The sequence below is a fragment of the Lonchura striata genome, chromosome 5 (assembly GCF_050655825.1).
Source record: "Lonchura striata isolate lonStrDom1 chromosome 5, ASM5065582v1, whole genome shotgun sequence".
Classification (NCBI taxonomy): domain Eukaryota; kingdom Metazoa; phylum Chordata; class Aves; order Passeriformes; family Estrildidae; genus Lonchura; species Lonchura striata.
This window is the reverse complement of record NC_140707.1, coordinates 36,866,018-36,884,185: the sequence shown is the minus strand read 5'-3', so window position 1 is coordinate 36,884,185 and position 18,168 is coordinate 36,866,018. Positions and strand designations below refer to the sequence as shown.

Here is an 18,168-nt window from a genome sequence, read left to right as displayed (position 1 = left end):
TGAACACTCTTGAAGCATCAACCTTCACATTAATACCTGTACTTCAACTCCTGTCACAACATGCTTGCTGCTTTTTCAGGCATGCTGCTTTGGAAAATGCCACTCCAGGTTCAAGGCACTCAGGCTGCATAAGAGATTGTTTAGAATGACTGTAGAGCAGAGAACGCTGCTTGGTGTGTGAATGCATAAAGCAAAACTCCCAAAACTTGGATTTTCATAAAGTATTTGGCTTTGCTAAATCTGAATTTTAGGATATTCATTGCATTGCAGAAGTCTTGGCTGATGCCACATTGAGAAACCTACGAAACCAACCCATTCTTGGGGGTGCAAGATGTCCATGAGAGACTATCAACAAAGTCCCTTGGCCTCACAGGTCTCTGGCTTACACTGCAGCACAGTGACTGCCACTGTAGCTACAGATACATGTGCCTTGTCCTGCCCCAATGGCATCTCTTCCTGGCAGAAATGGCATTTGTTTGGCTGCATCCAATATATACATCCAAAGTAGCCTGTCTTCAACATCTCTCAGACCTGGAGAGCACCTGTGAGATGCACAGTGAAAGGGACTACAAGACAGTTTATAAACCACATGAGAATGTACATTTAAAATACTCAGTTTCCTTTCTGTAAGTGGTACAATGGAAAATCTCTGGAGGATAAGACAGCAGATTGGTAGGGAGTGGGTCAACACACAAAGGAGCCAAGAAAATGCATAAAGTGTGCCTGTGACATACACACCAAGATCTATACAGCAAGAGAGGTATTAAAAGTGTTCTTTATTGTCAGCTCATACCTGTTTAACTAAGTGGTTTTAGTGACCTTTAAATATACTATGGAATGGGTGCTAGGGCATGAGGTGCTATGGTTAGAAGGCAAATGTGCCAAACCACAAAACTGTACACTGGGAGACTGGGAATGAACTTCATATTCGTGCCAAATTTCTGTTAAAAAGCCTTTATGAAAGGCAACATGAAGGGAGGTAGAAGAAATGGGCTTCAGTGTATCACAGAACATGAAGAAGTATCCTCATTCAGTAAGGAAAAAGGTTGACAATTTTCAGAAGATGGGGGCCCCATTTGTACAGGCAGTAGGGTGAGGCTGTGCACCAGAAAAGTGTCAGCTTGGCAAGCTGACACAGCCCAGGACTAAAAGCATCAAATCCAAAAGCTGAGTCAGACAAGGACAGAAGAAAAAGACCTGGCAGACTTCAGCCTGTCAGATTTGTCTGCCATCCCGGACCAAATGGTTGCTTTCTTTATTAAATACATCTAATACCCACTGGACTTCAGTGATGCCTGAACAGCTTCATGAATTTATTTTCAATTCCATATTCACTTTGTTTTTGATGTTGAATAAACTGTGATTTATTTAATCTAAACCAATCCTGACTGTTGTTTGGCTACAGCTGCCAGCAGTACCAAGGACTGGCGAATTGGCCCTTCCACCTTTAAGAGACGAAGTGGTCTATGAGGATATGTAGCCCCCAGTTGAATTCAGGCTTTCGATCCAGAAGGCACATGCATATACATCTTCCCACCTGCCATACTGTCAGAATTCTGCTGGTACCTGAAGCCAAAACATGGGAAAAAAGCCTAGAGATGAAAGAGCTCTAGAGAAGGGAAAATGAAGGTTATTATCCCCGAGATTTAAGCTTTGGAAATGTCATCTCTCACCAGGTGCCTTTGTTTCCACCTCTATAGCTCCAGATTCAATATATCAATCTCCGCTATCAAGGTCACCCTCACAAACTGAAGGATCAGGGCAAAAAAGGAAGCTTGAACTCAAGAGACTACTGAAAAATCTATGCAAAGAAGCTCATCTTTTAATTTCAGAAATGGAGGGGATCAGTGTCACTGAGATGCCTGAAGGGGCTATTTTTCTTCTTTAGAAGCATGTGTAGCTTTGCTGCCTCTATTCAGAGCAAGAAGAAACTGGTGCAGTCAGGAACTGCAGTTTGTGTCAATTTAAGATCAGCACCCTGTCATTCAGAGCATGCCACTGTAAAAATGTTTATAATCCTTTCTCTGAGCTCAGCTGGGCCATTGCACTGACTTAGCAGGCAGAATCTTGCTCTGCTGTTTAGGGAGAGATGGCATTTGGGCTAAATTTGCAAAGATCTGGCACCATTTTTAAGATATACCTGGAGGCCTGCTGTCTGTCTTTAAGATGAGACAGCTATAAAGATCCTGAGCATTTCTGGCTATCAAAACTTGCAGAATACTTTATTGAAAGAGAAAAACAATGCCTTCTATTCTGGGGAGACTCCTACCCAGAAAATTGCAGTATGAGGGCTTCAAATTACTTCTCTGCTGCTCCAAAGCCAGCATAAATTAATATATGCTGTTAAGGAAGTGCTACATACTGCCCCAAAGCTGACAGTAATGTAAAGACTATTTCCAATACAGATGGTTTGTTAGTTCACTTATGCAAATAGACATATTGGAAGAGAGGAGCTATTGCTAAATATAAAGTAAGTCTTACCCTCCTATGACTTGCATGTCCTGCCAAAGAACTATGCCGACTATCTGCAAGGACTAAATACAGTGATCTCAACAGGCTTTCAATATTAAAAAAAAAAAAAAGTGTATTCCTAGTTAATAATAAGCTCTGCCTTTTTAAGATTACAAAATCAAACATCTATTGCAGTTACAAGTGTCATATCACTGTATCTATTTATGAGTGTGTAATCCAAAACATGTCTATTATCTTTTGCTAAACCTGTAAAGAGAGAGCACTATGTTGTTTCAATATTAATGGTTAGTGAAATATGTGTGAATCAAATTGTGGATATAGCAAAAGAGAATCTGTCTGGACCATTCACAAAATGAGCTTTGATATCCTTTTAGTAAGTAAAAAGCTGAAGGGAGACATCAATAATTTATTAGCACTTGGATTACATCCTCCAGTACTTGTAGTTTGCTGCCTTCTTGAAGAAAAAGAGGACAAAGGCGATACTGGCTCTTAGGCTGTAAAGTCTTAGCATGCTCTGATCTCTTGGTTCTGACAAAGGATGCTATATTTTGAGGGGCATTTTAACAACGACTGTGATGATCACAGCTCTGAGGATCACAGTGGGATGAGCCACAAGCCCATTGTCATGTGATGTCTTTCCAATTACCAGCATAAAGTAAGCCACATGGTATTTGTACCACCCTGGCACAGAGGCACTCCTGCTGTAAACAGCAGGCTTGGTGTTCCAAGGGGCCTGAGTTTTAACAGCCTATCTCTACATGTCAGGGTTTTTGCTTCCTTCCTGCTCTCTCAGATGTCTGTGCCCTGTCTCCTGCCATCTCTTTCCTAGTGGCAGTGATGCCTATGCTCAATCTTTAGATTTAGCAATGGAACTGCCACATTGCACAGATATGCCAGAATTTGCACTGACATTTGCTCTTCCTTTTCAGAATGAAATGTTCTCTCTTTTCATCTATTTCTCTGGCTTGTGCCTTTCAAATTTGGCACCTGTCTCCTATTTCTCTCTTTCCCTTACCTTATGCCTTCTGAGGTGCTATTTCCAATACCTGAACAATCACTACTCTCCCAACTTGTTTCCCAGATGTTTCAACCTTTAAGCCCTGAGAAATCTTTCATAGTTCTTTCCCCATCACTGTCACCAAGAGCTTTACCTTCCCTCATAGCATTGTCTTGAGTTGTTCCCAAGCAGCACTTGGGAGTAAGCAAAAGCTATCCCTTTGCTGTATTGAAGCAGAATCCAACAACTCTTTTCTTCTGCTTCATCAACCTCCACTGATGGAACAGATACAGATAGGTCAGGAAGGGCCAAGGGCAACCTGAGGGATCTAGATGTGCCTCTGTCCTTCTGTGTGAACAGGGGTGTTGTTTCCTGCAGGTATTGACATTTCCTGTTCCAGGTATGCAGAAAAGACCTGCACAAAACAGGACAGATGTTCTAGGAGACAGGCAGCAGCAAAAGGTCAGGTCTATGATTGTCCACCAGCATCCTCTGAAGCTGGTGCTTGCTGTTCACATCATTCCAAGCCTAGCCTGATGCACCCTGCTTTTCAGTGGGACTTGGTAGCTCAGCCTAGTGCTAGCAAGGTTTTGTCCGCAAAGTGTTTTGGGGAAAATGAGGACAAAACTCTTTTTACAAATACTGTAAAAACATCTCAATATTAATGGGGTGCTATGGACAGTCATGAGAAATTTGAGCACCCAGATTTTTTCCTCCGTGGCACTGCAGGGCTTTGTAAATCAAAAGGAACACCAATGAAAGAATCTGTTTCAATATTTTGTTATCTTTTCTAAAGAAAGATTGGTTCTCAGGCACAGTGGCTGACCAGAGGAGCAATCCTAGGCTAGGCAAATCACCAACAGCTCCAAGGTATTGCATCTGTGGCTGGAAGATGAGGAAATACTTTTCATTCTTATCAGGAAATACCTAACCATCAACTTGGCTTGGTCAACTTCTTTCCCGAGTTGAACTCAAAAGCCCAAATCCATGCATTAAACTCCACAGCTCATGACTTCTGATGCAAAACAGCCATCTGGTCAGTGTCATTCCAGAGCCAAGTCAATAATTTGGAAAGTTACCAACATTTTCCCATGGGAAGAAAGCTGGGCAGTTGCTGCTGCTGTATGTCTCTAGAAGGCAGTCTGCCAGCACTCAGGGCTGTTGTCCAGTGCCAAACAGACTTTTAAAAAGCATGGCCCTCAGTGACAAGCCATAACGGAGAGGTGCAACACATGCACCTGAGCAATCAATGCTCCCACAAGGTGACACTGAGCAAACACTGCAGTGATCTCTGACATTTCTCCTGTAACTGTGCTGCAGAAGAAAAGGGCTTTTTAATATTTGTGTTGCTAATGGTATGGTACTATTTGCCATTACCAGGAGGGGTGTTCTCTGCCAGTGAGCTTTACTTTGGTCCTTTTCTTTGCTCCTGATTTAGGCAACTGTCATGAGAGATCACAATAGCTATAAATACCTCTGAAAATAAATTAAAAAGAAAAAAACAACCCACAACACTGAAGAGAACTTGTTGTCAGGCAAAAAATAAGCATAAGAGAGTACTCTAGAAAGATACATACATGTGAGCCCGGTAGAAAATATCACCATTGAGAGAACAGTCCTGTCCTGCTGCCATGCATATACAAAACCTCACAAGCACTGAGCCTCTGGAAATACAGTGTGCAAGCTCCTATTCTGTGGAACACTGGCAAAGTAATTTCTTCTATTTATATGGTGGCAAGAGAATTTTAAAGTGATGCAGTACTATGTATCGGAGCCACCTCTGGGCACTAGATATTTCGTATGATAAAAATACAGTTCTGGCAGCTTCCTTAGAATACCTCTCTTACAGGTATCTCTTCCACTTTGCTGAGCTGTCGTTTTGTTTCTCATTAGGCTGCTTGTCTCTCCCTACCAGAAAACTGGGTGAAGCAGTGAGTTGCTACATGAGAAGCAGAAATGCATGCTACTGGCACGCTCCTCTGAGAACCCACAGCTTTTCACATCGCTCCCAAGGAAATGGGAAACCTGCTCTGGCCTAATAAAGACTCATGGAAAAGTACTTAAGAAGATGAGGCACAGCTACCCATCACAGCCCTTTACATTTCCAAGGACGAAGGTGAAAACCCAACTCTGTGTGACTGCAGTTAGTTCTGCCAGATCACTTAAATCATCAGGACATTGTGATCATCACTGTTAAAAACTCTTGGCAGATCTAGCTGCACTAGCACAGCTATTTAGAGTTGAGTACTTCAGGCTTGGGTCCACTGGCAGTAGAAATTGCTGCTGTGCAGGCATCTACATTGACTATTCACAGAATCATTGCAGGCTTTGGGCTGGAAAGTCTTTTAAAGATCAGCTAGTTCCACCCACCCTGCCATGGGCAGGGACACCTTCCACAAGAGCAGATCGCTCAAAACCTCATCCAACCTGGCCTCCAGGGATGGGGCATCCACAGCTTCTCTGGGAAACCAGTTCTAGTGCTTCACCACTCTCATAGTGAAATTATTTTTCCTAATATCTAATCTAAACATCTCTCCTGTCAGTTTAAAGACATTTCACCTTGTCCTGTCATTACCTGCCCTCATAAAAGTCTCTTCCTAAAGCAAGAGCATTGCACAGGCCATGCTTTCTGTTTTCATGCTTTTCTGTTCCCAAGGTGTGAGAATTGAAGCCTGGGAGACATGAGCTTCCCTGGCACTCCTTTCAGTATATATGCTGACTAGTGCAGATGGATTTGGGATAAACCATATATACATAACTCTCATCCTGTTCAGGTGGAAAAGTATAAGGTTTTCCCCATGATACAACAGAAATAACCGGAAAAGAAGAAAGGAACAAATTCTAATGCCAATAAAACATTCAGTTCTTCAGGAGATTTGCCATGGAGGGTAATCATGTGAGCATATCCAGTGCTCTAAACTGTCTCAAATTACTTGAAATCTCAGGTTTAGGCACTTTGACAGGCTTCCTTTAAAGTCTGTGACAGTGGATTTGAATGCATTGACTACATCACTCAGATTTTGTCAGATAGATCCCACAGCATCAGCTAAGGGAGATACTGTCCTCAGAGCAGAGAAGCTGGATTTCAGAAATGTTGGTTTCCTCACTGATAGCAGGGGCAGAGGCCACTGTCAGGCAGGGTCAGCTCAAGACCATTTTCATTTAAGCCTCCTGTGAAGCACTGAATGTCAATGACAACACATTCACCATCTGTGCAAATACGGATTTTCACCTGCAACACACTTCAGAGGCAGTGTCTGAATGACCTGACTCGAGAAATACATTTGCTTGACTGTCCATTCCAATTTCCACAGGAGTCTGCTCTCTGGAGTACCAAATGTACAGTGATTTGCTTTCAACTGTTTTTTATTTGGATATTGTAATGAGGAGAGGAAAACCTAGTACGATAGGGATACAATATATAGACTGAGCAAGAAATATCTGTATCTTCTGAGGAGGTGTGTTATTTCAGGCTATTTTCATCTAGTCTGATAAAAATGGTATTTCTATAGAAACAACAGATGAAAAAAACAATAAAGAGGAAATCCCATGCTAACTGTCAAAAGACAACATAATGTTCTGCAGATGCATTACTAGGGATGAGTAAATACTCTGCAGTTTTGGTTTCTAAAATACACAATCCTTTCCTCTCACATGGTTAAATCACTTCACATTGAGCATGCATGTGTGGTTTATATCGGTGAAAAAGCAGAGATTTGATTTAAAATATTCCTACTTCACCTAGTGCCAGGGATGCCCTTTACTCAGTGGGGTGTTGCTGACATGGAATGCCAGGGTTCCACCCCAAAAGTACACCAACTTTAAAAAAAGCTAACAAAAGTAAGATTTATATCTTGGACTGATCCCTTATGATAATTTGTTTTCCATTCACCAGCATATCTGTGTGCTGCTCATCATGCTGCTCTCCAGCTGCTCTGTTCTCAACTTCAGTTTCTGTCTTCTTGGCAGAAGAATTATCTGCTTCTATGGTCACCTTCTCTTAAAAACTCATCTTAATATTTATTATCTCTGCAACACAGATAATACTGCTACATTTGCAGATTTACCTTTCTAATCCCACCAAGACCACTGCCATATTGTTTTTGTAGTTCTGATCCCTCCCCTGTTATCATCCAATGAGAATGCATTCAGCTGTAGGCACTCCTGCTTCCCTCTGCTTTGGAAGACCAAAACCACGTTTTAGAAAGTCATGTGAAACCGACTTGTGGAGAGGTAGAAGAAGGGATGAGAGAGATTTTCAGGCTTGTGAGAAGACTGACAATCTTTTAAAATCTTATAAAATAGCTCTCATTAAGTGAGGAATATTTAAGTTCACCACAAAAGACTCCAAAACATGCACTGATGGGAATTTCATTGCTAGAGTTGATTAGCAAATCCATGCAAGCATGTTGGTACTTATAATTTTATAGGACAAATATGAAGACACACAAGCATGATTTATTGATAGAGCAGAAGCTATATATAGTACCTTTAACTGTATTATTAAAACTGAAGGTAAATAATTAATGGAATGAAGGAAAGATACATACAACTCTGGCAGCTTGATGGGAAGCATTCCTGTCTTGCAGTAATTAAAATCAAATATATTCTATTTGTATGTCTTTCTGGCAAAAAATATTATATCCCCATTTCACCTGCATGCTAAGAGACACTGTGTGTGTGGCCACAGAAGCTGTGCAGCCAGTGTGAGAGGAGGGAAAATGCTCATGGCTGTCTTGAACCAGAACCATAAGCACTTGTCAGGCAGTCTAAGCAGTCCCAAGCCTTCACCCAAACACGTCCCAACACAAGCAGTGCCACGGCCTCCCTGCCTTACTGTCCAGCTGGGAGACCAGAACTGTGTCCATGGGGTGCACGGGAAACCATTCCCAAGCTCAGCCCCAGGAAAGCCTTGAAGGGGTAGAGAGAAATCTTCTGCTCACAGCACTGCAGCTGCTCCACCCTTCTGAAACCAGTGGTGCTCTCATGTGTGGCCTGAAGATGAGTAGTGCAAAACCTAAAACCTTTGTGTCTCATTTTGCTTCAATCAGAGGCACAATCTGTTGATTTCAATAGATTTTAGAGCAGCCCCACCTGACCTTCACTGCCCAAGAAGCAATGATTACAAAAGGTGCCAAAGGACACCTTGAAGTCTTCACTTCAATCAGCCAGACCTGTGGTAGCAACAGAGTCCTGGAGCCATCAGGATGGTGGGTGGTTCCACAGAAAAAGGATGATAAGCTGCTGCTCTTGAAGTTTAACTGCAAGAAACCTGCACAATTATTTCAAAGTGTTTCTTGTATCCCAAACCAGCATAAATTGGGAACAACAATATTAAGTGGCAGATGGTGATGGTAGGGTAGCAGTTATTTTCAGTGAAACGGAGCATTTGACACTCCATTTCTCAGCAGGCACTGCTATTTCTGAAATAGGTTTGACTTTAATATGATTTCTTTTCCTTCAGGGAGCACAAAGCAGAGCTCCCCCAGCTGATGAACTGCAGTCTGGCAGGGCAACACTGGAGAAGCACTCCAAACACTCGAGGCTCCCTTCTGTAAATCTCCAAAATGTAATTAAGAGCAGATATATTTATTCCTCCTGCTCGGAGCATCTATAAGCACACCAGACATAACAGCAGTAACTGCTTGAACATCTCTGCCAGAATCATATGTCTGATGAGAAGGTTAGACTCATGGTCACTCTTGGTTATCTACTACGTCTAGTGGGACATCTTCAAGTCAATTCCTACTTCAAGAAAAGCTCAGTGACCTAAAATAATGCAGTTGTCAACTTTACCACGTCAGCAACATGGTTGCTCATCAGAGGACATCAAGCTGAAGATGATGTTTTCTGCCTAGTATTTAAAAAATTGTAATTTTCATTCCAATTTTTTATGAGTTAATCACAGTCCTGTCTCTCTGACAATATAGTTAAGGCTGGCTGTCTGCTGACAGGATGAAGGATTATCTTTGTTTCCATAGATATAAGTGCTTTCAATGACTATAATGGGTAAGACTTGTTCCTGATTGCAATTTGCTTTAGTATCACAGATTTCTGAAGGGATAAAAACCATGACTGTTTGTAATACATGCCAAGCTTTATTAGAAACTATGAGAGAGCTGTCAGAACTTGCAGGAAAATTGATTTTAATGTTGGTTATTGATTTTAGTGCTTGGTCAACTTTCACTCTTTTCACCTGGGAAGTGAAATCTCTGAGCATGAGAACAGGCACAGACCCTCACTGGGGCTTGGGCTGGCGCAGGTGGGCTCACTGTTTGGGAAGGACTCACTGCCATAAGAAATGAAGCACTGGGGATCATGAATAATAAAATACAGCCATGTTCACAGAGCTTTATGCATCTGCTCTCCCAAAACACCTCTGGTCTCGGATTCGGCCACGCCTTCGATAAGAACAAGGCACATGAACGCGTTTGTGCGTGTGCGGACATCGCTGTGGAAGCAGTGGCGGTGTTCAGAGCCGGGATAACGCCGGGCGGTGCCTCGGGCCGCACAAGCGTGTGCGGACATCGCTGTGGATGCAGTGGCGGTGTCCGGAGCCGGGATAACGCCGGGCGGTGCCTCGGGCCGCACAAGCGCAGGCCGAGCCCACAGCCGCGGCTCGGCGGCGGGATGTCCCTCCAGGGGCCCCGGGCCGGCGGAAGCACAGTGCCGGGAACTGGGGCCGTGGTGAAGGCGTCAAAAGCCGAAAGGAACATTCAGTCGATGCAGTTGAACCGCCCGGGCAGCCGCGGGCAGGCCGCGCCGCCGGAAGTGACGGCGGCCGGGCGGAAGCGCCGCCGGGGCGGGCGGAGGGGCCGGCGGAGCGGCGCGGGGCCGGCGCAGGTGAGTGGCGGCCGAGAGCAGCGGCCCAGCGTGCCAGCTCAAAGCTGAAACGCTGCTGCTGAAAGCATTTGGGAGAGCACTGTGGAGCTCCGTTTCTCTGTAAAGTAAACGCTGTTCGCTCTGACACACTGGTGCGGCACTGGTGTTTAGGGTCCCTCACTGTCATAACTGACCTTCCTGCCCAGGCTCACACTTGGACTGAAGTTGGTTGGTTCAGAAGTGGATCTTGGCCCTCGAAGCAATCTGTGGCTTTATTGCCTTCTGTGCTCTTGAGGTTTCTTTTAGTCTGAGACCTCTCCCAACCATGCTTTTAAAACTTCCTGCAGAACTGGTGGACTTTTCAAATTCTCCAAGGCAGGACCAGACCATGACAGGAAACTCTTCTGTGAGACTTCTGATACAGACAGGGTGTACAGCAGCAGATGAGAATGTGGCCACATAACAGTTGACATGTTGTACAGTGTAGAAGTGCTCATGGACTTGGGCAGTTTTGATCCCTTAGCTGTGTTCTAGGACAATAGCTCAGTGTGTTGCTTACACTGGCTGGCTGGTGTCTCTCTGGGCAAACAGATGGTGTAAGCAGCCAGTTGCAAGGCTGGAGGTAACCAGGCTGCTGGGGTTAGTGTTGATCCTCAGGAGCTTGTTAGTTGTCCTGTGTGCTTTCTCTGAGCTCTGCTGGGTAGGAATGAGGACTCCTGATGGCCAGGGGAGTGTTGCTGATGTGCTGCAATGGCTTCCATGGGACCTGGGAAAAGGTGCCCGGAGAAGAAAGCAAAGAGTTTTCCCTGCATTCATTCTGTCTGCAGGTCCCACGTGTATTGAAGCAAAGTCTTTGAGGAAAGGATTTCTGGAAGAACATCCAGCCTCATTAACAATGGCTGCTTGGCCATCTTCTTGTGCTGACAGTTTTCCAGCGAAACAAAGGCAGTTTGAAGACGCGCTGTATTTCTTCCTTAAGTTTTGGTAGGGAGAGACTTGGACAAGTTTATGTAGAGTTCTGTGTGGAGGAGGCTTCTTGCAGAAAGCTTAGCAGCACGGTTTGCTTCCAAGTGTGTGTTTTGTGCCTGTTAAAGGAGGCATCCTCCTCTTTTGGGCTTTGAAGCCTGTGATGACAGGGCAGGGAACGCTTGGCTTGGGATGCGTGTTCTGCTCCTGATGGATATCAAAGAGGGTCCAAGCAAGTGAAGTCTGTCTGTGGGAGCCCCGTTGTGGCAGCAAGCTCCATAAATAAACAGCAAGTAGGTGTGTGCTTTTGCTAGGAGTACACAAAAAAAAAAGAAGAAGCTGTCTCTGGAGGCTTCAGTTTTTGCTGTGCAGTTGCGAGGGGAGTGGGCTGAAAGGGAGCATTTCTGCATTCTCAGCATAAGTGAGAGCTGCAGTGAGATCCCAGGTGTTTTTGTGTTAGTCCCATCCCCAACAGTAGCAAGGTACCATAGCAGGGTGCTCCTTCCTGCTTCCTGCCCTGAAGTGGCCTTTGGTGGATGGTTTTACATCAATAGCTTGCATAAAACTAATAAACAAATGTAAAACATCCTGGCCCCCTTTTTTCTCTTAGAACCAAGAGCATCTCACTTAACTAGCCTTGGTTAAGAATGAGATTCCTGAAAACAGTATAAATATTCCAAGGATAGGTCATAAATTCTACAGGTAGTAACCCTTGTATCTGAGCAACTTTTCCACAAGGTTTTTCCTACACATTTTACAATCAGTTATGATAATAGTATAAGAGAAAGCTTGGCTTCAGGGCAGTGGCTGTGCCTGCACAATGGTTGAATTCTGTTTTTGTCTGAGACTGTGGCAGGGATTTACTTACATGCTTTGCATTTTCTCATGTGTTCTGCCTATCCATATGACAGATAACAGTAATTTAAAAAATCTAAGTCAAATTTCTGATTTTTCAGTAAATCATGTCTGAGTTCTGTTGAGGTTTTAAAAGGGGAAGAAATCAAATACACACAAACTATTTCAACATACTGAGGGTGGGAGGGTGCCAAGTCTGCAGCATTAGTGAGGATCAGTGGCTGAAATTAGCATGAAATATATTTGCAAACAGTTTACTTGCTGCCTGTGAGAAATGGATTGCTGGTCACAGGCTCTAGGAATCAGAAGTGGGGAGCAAGAGTCACCTGTATTTTCATGCCTGGTAGATAAGAGGTGGAGTAGTTGCCTTCCTGGTGAGTTGTCACGTGTGCAGTATAAAAAATTATGTATAAATCTCACCCTTTGTTTTCAACCCCAAATTGGCCTGGGCAGTGAATGGAGATGGTTGGAAATAGCAGAGCTTCTGCCAATAAGGGGCCAGTGAAAGAGAATGAGAAGAGGAGGTCTATATGAGGAAGAAAGATATTTTTCACTTGGAAGATGTGAGAAGGAGAGCAAACAGAGTCAGGGAGTGCATTGTCCAGCTTTGTGTGGACAGTCTCTTGCATCCTACCAGGGATATTAATGCTGGGATCTGGAGAAGATAGCATGCTCTGTAGTGATGCCTGTGGAGGGAATTAAAGCAGATCAATACATTCACAATGTATTGGTAGGCATCCCCAGTGCCACAATACTAGGACAAGCCCAAACAGAGATAATTACTCACCTTGAAAATTTAGGTTTTAAAATTTCAGTAGAAAAGGTACAACCCTCGTCTTCTGAAGTAAAGCTTCTGGGAGTATGGTGGAAGGGAGGAACAGTGTGTTCACCCCAAAACCTTGTCTTTTCTTGAGCAAATTGAAATTCCTGGATTTCAATCCAAGAAGGAACTACAAGAAGGAGCTAAAACATGCTGTTGCCCTGCTTGTAATTTTGAGAAAACTGGCTTTCTCTCTCATATCCCATCCTCATCATGATTTAACACACCAGAGGACCACCTGTGTCTGGACCTCTGTCTCTGCAGAAGTCTTAAAATTGTTAATATTTGAGGCAGAGTTATATCAGGTTTTAGGACCAATGCATCCAGCAGGTCCACTGCGTATCGAATGGGGCTTTGTAATTCATGGATTATCAATTCATGTGTGGCAATGGAGACCTGAAGGTCTGACCTGCCCTGTCAGGTTTTATTTGCACAGCTCTAAAGATGCAAAAAAACTTAATTCAGTTTGGTAGAAGTGCCTCTGTGGCTAGTCTAGCTCTAAAAAAGTTAGAGCTAGGCTAAAAGGGAGCTGAAAAAGTCATATGGCAGAAACCAATTTTTCTAGTGGGACCTTTCAAGGTCTTGAAACCCATACTGGCCAGAACCCCATCTGGTGTGGGGGTTGTGCAGGGAGAAGCAGTAAAAAGGTGGTATTAATCAGTTACATGATCACTGTCACATGCCTCAGATAGAGGAGGGAACACCCAGAGTGGTCCAAATGCAGGAATTACCTGGCAGTCTACTGGATCAGGGGCCTCCCTTATATAAAACCTACCCCTCAAGTTGAGCCCCACCTGAGAAGTGTGTGGTTCACTGAAGCATCCTTCAGAAGAGAGGGAAATACTGAGCAATGTTCCTGCATGGTGACTCAGGGGACAGAATTGTGACAGGGGGAGAAGAAAGTGCTCAGATGGGAGAATTGTTAGCCATGCACAGGTGATTGTTAGAGGCTGACACTAAAGAACTAGTGTTTATTTATACAAAGCCCTATGCTGTTTTTAAGGGATGCACCAATTGGCTCCCATTTTGTGAACAAAACCAGTGGGTGATCTTTTGAGTTGCCAGTATGGCAGTGAGAAAAACGGGAAGACATCCTAAACTTATTAAGTAGAAGTGTTTCTTGGTGGGATGGAATCCTGCCCACCAGAAGAGGGATAATCTGGCTCACCTGTTGAATAATCAGGTAGATTCACTGACCTGTGTGGCAGATATGGCAGTAAAGGGAGAAGAAAAATGGAAACAACTGCTAGAGTGGTTACTTGTCAAGGGAGACCATTCAGGATTTAAGGATCTTTTTGAGGGAGCTGGTAACATAGAATGGCCTGTTGCTTGGGAACTGTGCAACACTGTCATGGCCAGTGTTGTACAGGGCTAGAGAAACAACACCCTTTGCAGGGGTTGCAGGGCTTCACTAAGGACACAGAAAAGCCCTCTGGGAGACCTGGCAGGTGGACTATTCAGGACCTTTCCTGAAGTCAGGGTGGAAGTAATGTCAGAACTCACTCAAGCTGAGGCAGTAGCAAGAGCACCAGGGCACAGCACTGTAAAGGGACTGAAGCTGTGGTTTAATTATTTGCATGGCCCCAATCCCTCCAATCCAACAGCAGTCACTTTAGTGCAAGGGTGTTTCAAGAGTGGGCACAGGATGAAGGAATCTGGTGGATCTTTCACACTCTATACTACCCCCAGCCAAATAAGATTGTTGAATGCACCAGTGGACTCTTGAAGAGGAGCCTGAAACCTCATGAACCTGAATGGGCAAAAGGATGTCAAATGGGGTACATATAGAGTCAGTAGCTCCTGGGGAGTTAGTGGGTGCCCATAACTCACAGCCTTTTGTCTTCATCCACACCCTTGCTCCCTGGAACAAAAGAAATTAAAGACCCTGTAAATCCTCTCCATTACCTAGGACAGCTGTTTTTGGCAGAATTGCCAAGAGTGGGATTGGTACCCCAACCTTAAAAAAGCCACTTAAATTGTGTGCCAGGTAGTAGATTGTTCCCTCCTTTTAATCATGTTTTGTTTTTATGCATGTATGTGTTTTACAGATTATCTGAAATCCACTGCTGGACGTATGCTATCAACTGTTGAGTGGACGGATCATTTTGTGTATTTTTTAGTTTTATTTTGCTAAGCCTATTTTGTCTTTTTACCAGAAAAAAAATGGTGTGGGAAAAGTTTTTACTCTTATGTTATGGATGTATGATTTTGTCTCAAGCGACTGAGAATCCGAGTACTGAACCAAATTTAGCTTGGGAATTGATACAAGGATTTATGCATATTTGGAATCATACAAATCAAGGAATATGTATTAACCTCCCCAACTCTGCATCAGAGGGGTTTAGATTTATGATGATTTGGTTAAATTTTTCAGAAATATTAACAAGAGAACTGGATAATCTTAAAAAACCAGGTGGAAATGTTACCTGGGGAATGGTGGAGTCCCAGTTCCTAGACCAGAAAGAAGGACAACAATGGGATGCCAATGGGACATGGGTAGAATACAAGAATGCCTTTTACCAGCTCCCACGTGACTCTACCTGGAGTGATTTATGGAATCAGACATGCTATCGGTCATTAGACACCAACCCTTCTGAGACATTGCAAAATGTTACTTCTATCCCTTGCACGGTGGTACCGTGGTGGGATTCTCCTGCTGAGGGTGGGTTTTTTGAACATGAGTACAATTTACATTGGGATGCAGGATGGTGTATACAAATCCCTGATAACCCAGGAACCACGCACCAAGTTAACCGAACAAATTATGAGTGGGCCTGGTCTCTGAAACAAATCTTTGACCCTATATCTACTCTACAATGGGCTTCCAGGGTCCCCACAGGGAAAATAGTAGAATGGGAAGTGGAGAAATCAGACTGTAAGGACCACCAAACCACACTACCTAATGGAGAGAGCATCTGCTGGAAAGTGAGGAACCGTAGAAGCCTTACCCAAAGTAAATCAGAGACCTCCTTTCTGAATTGTTCCCGTATATTAGATTGTACCACAGGAGCAGGTGAGCCTATAGAAACCTGGTACATCTCAGAGCTGAGAACTTTTATCCGGGACATGTGTACCTGTTGGGATTATCCCAACTACGGCTATCTAAACCAAGACACCCGATGCAATGGGTCTTATGAAAATTCGGAGACAGCACTATCCTGTGGCATTCCCATTACACATGGCCCTGACCAAAGAAAGGTCTGGAATTCAAGTAGCGAAGCACAGGAAGTTCCCCACGGTGACCTCTATCAGTGTTCACAAGCCAAATATCCAGCTCCACGGGGAACGGTATGGGCATGTTCAGATGGGAAAATGTATTCCCACTTGAACATGTATGATATGGCTGGACTCCAGTGTACTATTGGGTTTCCTACCATGTGTCCATCTAAAACGTTCAATTATACACTTTATCGTAACAACAAAGTGCCGAGAGAAATCCACAATCCAACAGATGCAAAAGGGTGGATTCAGGGGATTCAAGTCCCCAACTATTACACCTGGGGGCAAAATGTTGCTTTAGACTTAGAATCATTTTTTGTGTCCAGTGGAGTTATCCAACAGCACAAGTATGTCTTGGAGAACTTAACTAGGCAAGTCCATGTGTTAAGCAACTGGACGGGACGTTCAGTCAGGGAACTGAATGTGCAGGCCCCGCAGACACCGGAAATGGCTTTGCAGAACCGATTAGCCATAGATATGTTGTTGCTGAAAGAGAATGGAGTGTGTGGGATGCTAAACCTAACGGATGGAGAATGCTGTGTCACTGTCCATAATGCTACCACCACAATGGAAGAGGCACGTCAGAAGATGAAGGAGATTGCTGAACAAACAGGAGAACTGTTTCAAGCAATGCAACCCAAGGATTAGTTTGATGGACTGAGCCTGGATTGTGGATCACATGTGCCTTGGATTTATGGGATGGGGAAGGTGGCTTGTGTGCATTGACCTTATGACTGTGTGTATTCTTGGGTTTGGTGATAGGTCAAGAAGTCATGCCAAACTGTGATGAGTTAATTATGGTTATAGGGATAGAATTTCTAGCACTATAATTCCATACCATTCATGTAATGGCTAGAACAGGGTTGGAGCAGGAGGAAGTCAGGGACTGGAAGAGTGGCCAGCTTTTGCTATGCTTGGGGATGTGGCTTTTCTAATTGATGCTCAAAGACAGTGCCAGTGAGTCCAAGAGCTGGTGAGTGGCTCTGAGAAAAAGAAAAGAGAGAAAGCAGCACCATGGCAGAGCCCAGCTGAGCCATGTGGAGCCCAGGCTGCAGCTGCTGTGACAGCAGCCACTGGAGCTGCTGCTGGAACCACCAAGCTCTCCAGTCCTGCTCCTGCAAAGTCAGGCCCAGGAAGAGGGTCCTCTGACCTGCTTCAGAGACCTGTCGGGTCCTACCAGGTTTTGCCTTGTCCCTGCTCTTCCATTGTTTTCAGTCTGAGGGGGGAAAGTTAAATTGCAAGCCTTTCAACATTCTGCTTTTGTTTTTCCATATATACCATGCTGCCCAGCACAGGGCCAGCCATCATTTTGCCTTTGTCTTGGAAAACCACACTGGATGTGGTCTTTGGGAAGTGTTTTTGTTTGTTCAGTGGTACCCTTTGGTGGGTAAAAGATTCTCTCTTTTGTACGCTGTTTTATTAATATTGTTGTGATTATTGCAATTTTTCAGTAAACTGTGATTCCAATTTATAATCTCTCCTAGTGTTTTCTCCACTGCCGGAAAGGGGCAGGGGAAAGGGAGCAGCTCAAGTAGGTTTAATATTCCTGCTGGGTTTTAAATCAGCACAGAGCAATAAGAAGGGGATGAAGGAGATTGCTGGGATTTGTGAAAAGACTGGTGAGCTCATAAAAAAATATCTCATAAGAAGTCTCACAAAATAGCTCTCTTTGAGTGAGGAATATTTGAGTTCACCACAAAAGACTCCAAGACATGCACTGATGGGAATTTCATTGCTAGAGTTGCTTAGTAAATCCATGCAAGCATGTTGGTACTTACAATTTTATAGGACAAATATGAAGACACACAAGCATGATTTATTGATAGAGCAGAAGCTATATATAGTACCTTTAACTGTATTATTAAAACTGAAGGTAAATAATTAATGGAATGAAGGAAAGATACATACAACTCTGGCAGCTTTGATGGGAAGCATTCCTGTCTTGCAGTAATTAAAATCAAATATATTCTATTTGTATGTCTTTCTGGCAAAAAATATTGTATCCCCATTTCACCTG

The 18,168-nt window shown here is 43.8% G+C and overlaps 1 protein-coding gene across 1 annotated transcript; it reads left to right on the top strand.

Moving 5' to 3' along the window:
- Positions 1 to 4: 4 nt before the first annotated feature.
- On the top strand, positions 5 to 18,122 carry LOC146767327 (uncharacterized). Its single transcript, XM_085580297.1, has 2 exons — positions 5 to 10,312; positions 14,981 to 18,122. Exons 1-2 carry the CDS (start codon positions 9,788 to 9,790, stop codon positions 14,987 to 14,989), a joined length of 534 nt encoding a protein of 177 aa, XP_085436423.1. The 5' UTR covers positions 5 to 9,787; the 3' UTR covers positions 14,990 to 18,122.
- The last annotated feature ends 46 nt before the right edge of the window (positions 18,123 to 18,168 follow it).

Excerpts from the sequence above, each read along its gene's own strand:
- LOC146767327 (XM_085580297.1), top strand. The coding sequence starts at position 9,788 with ATGAATAATAAAATACAGCCATGTTCACAGAGCTTTATGCATCTGCTC.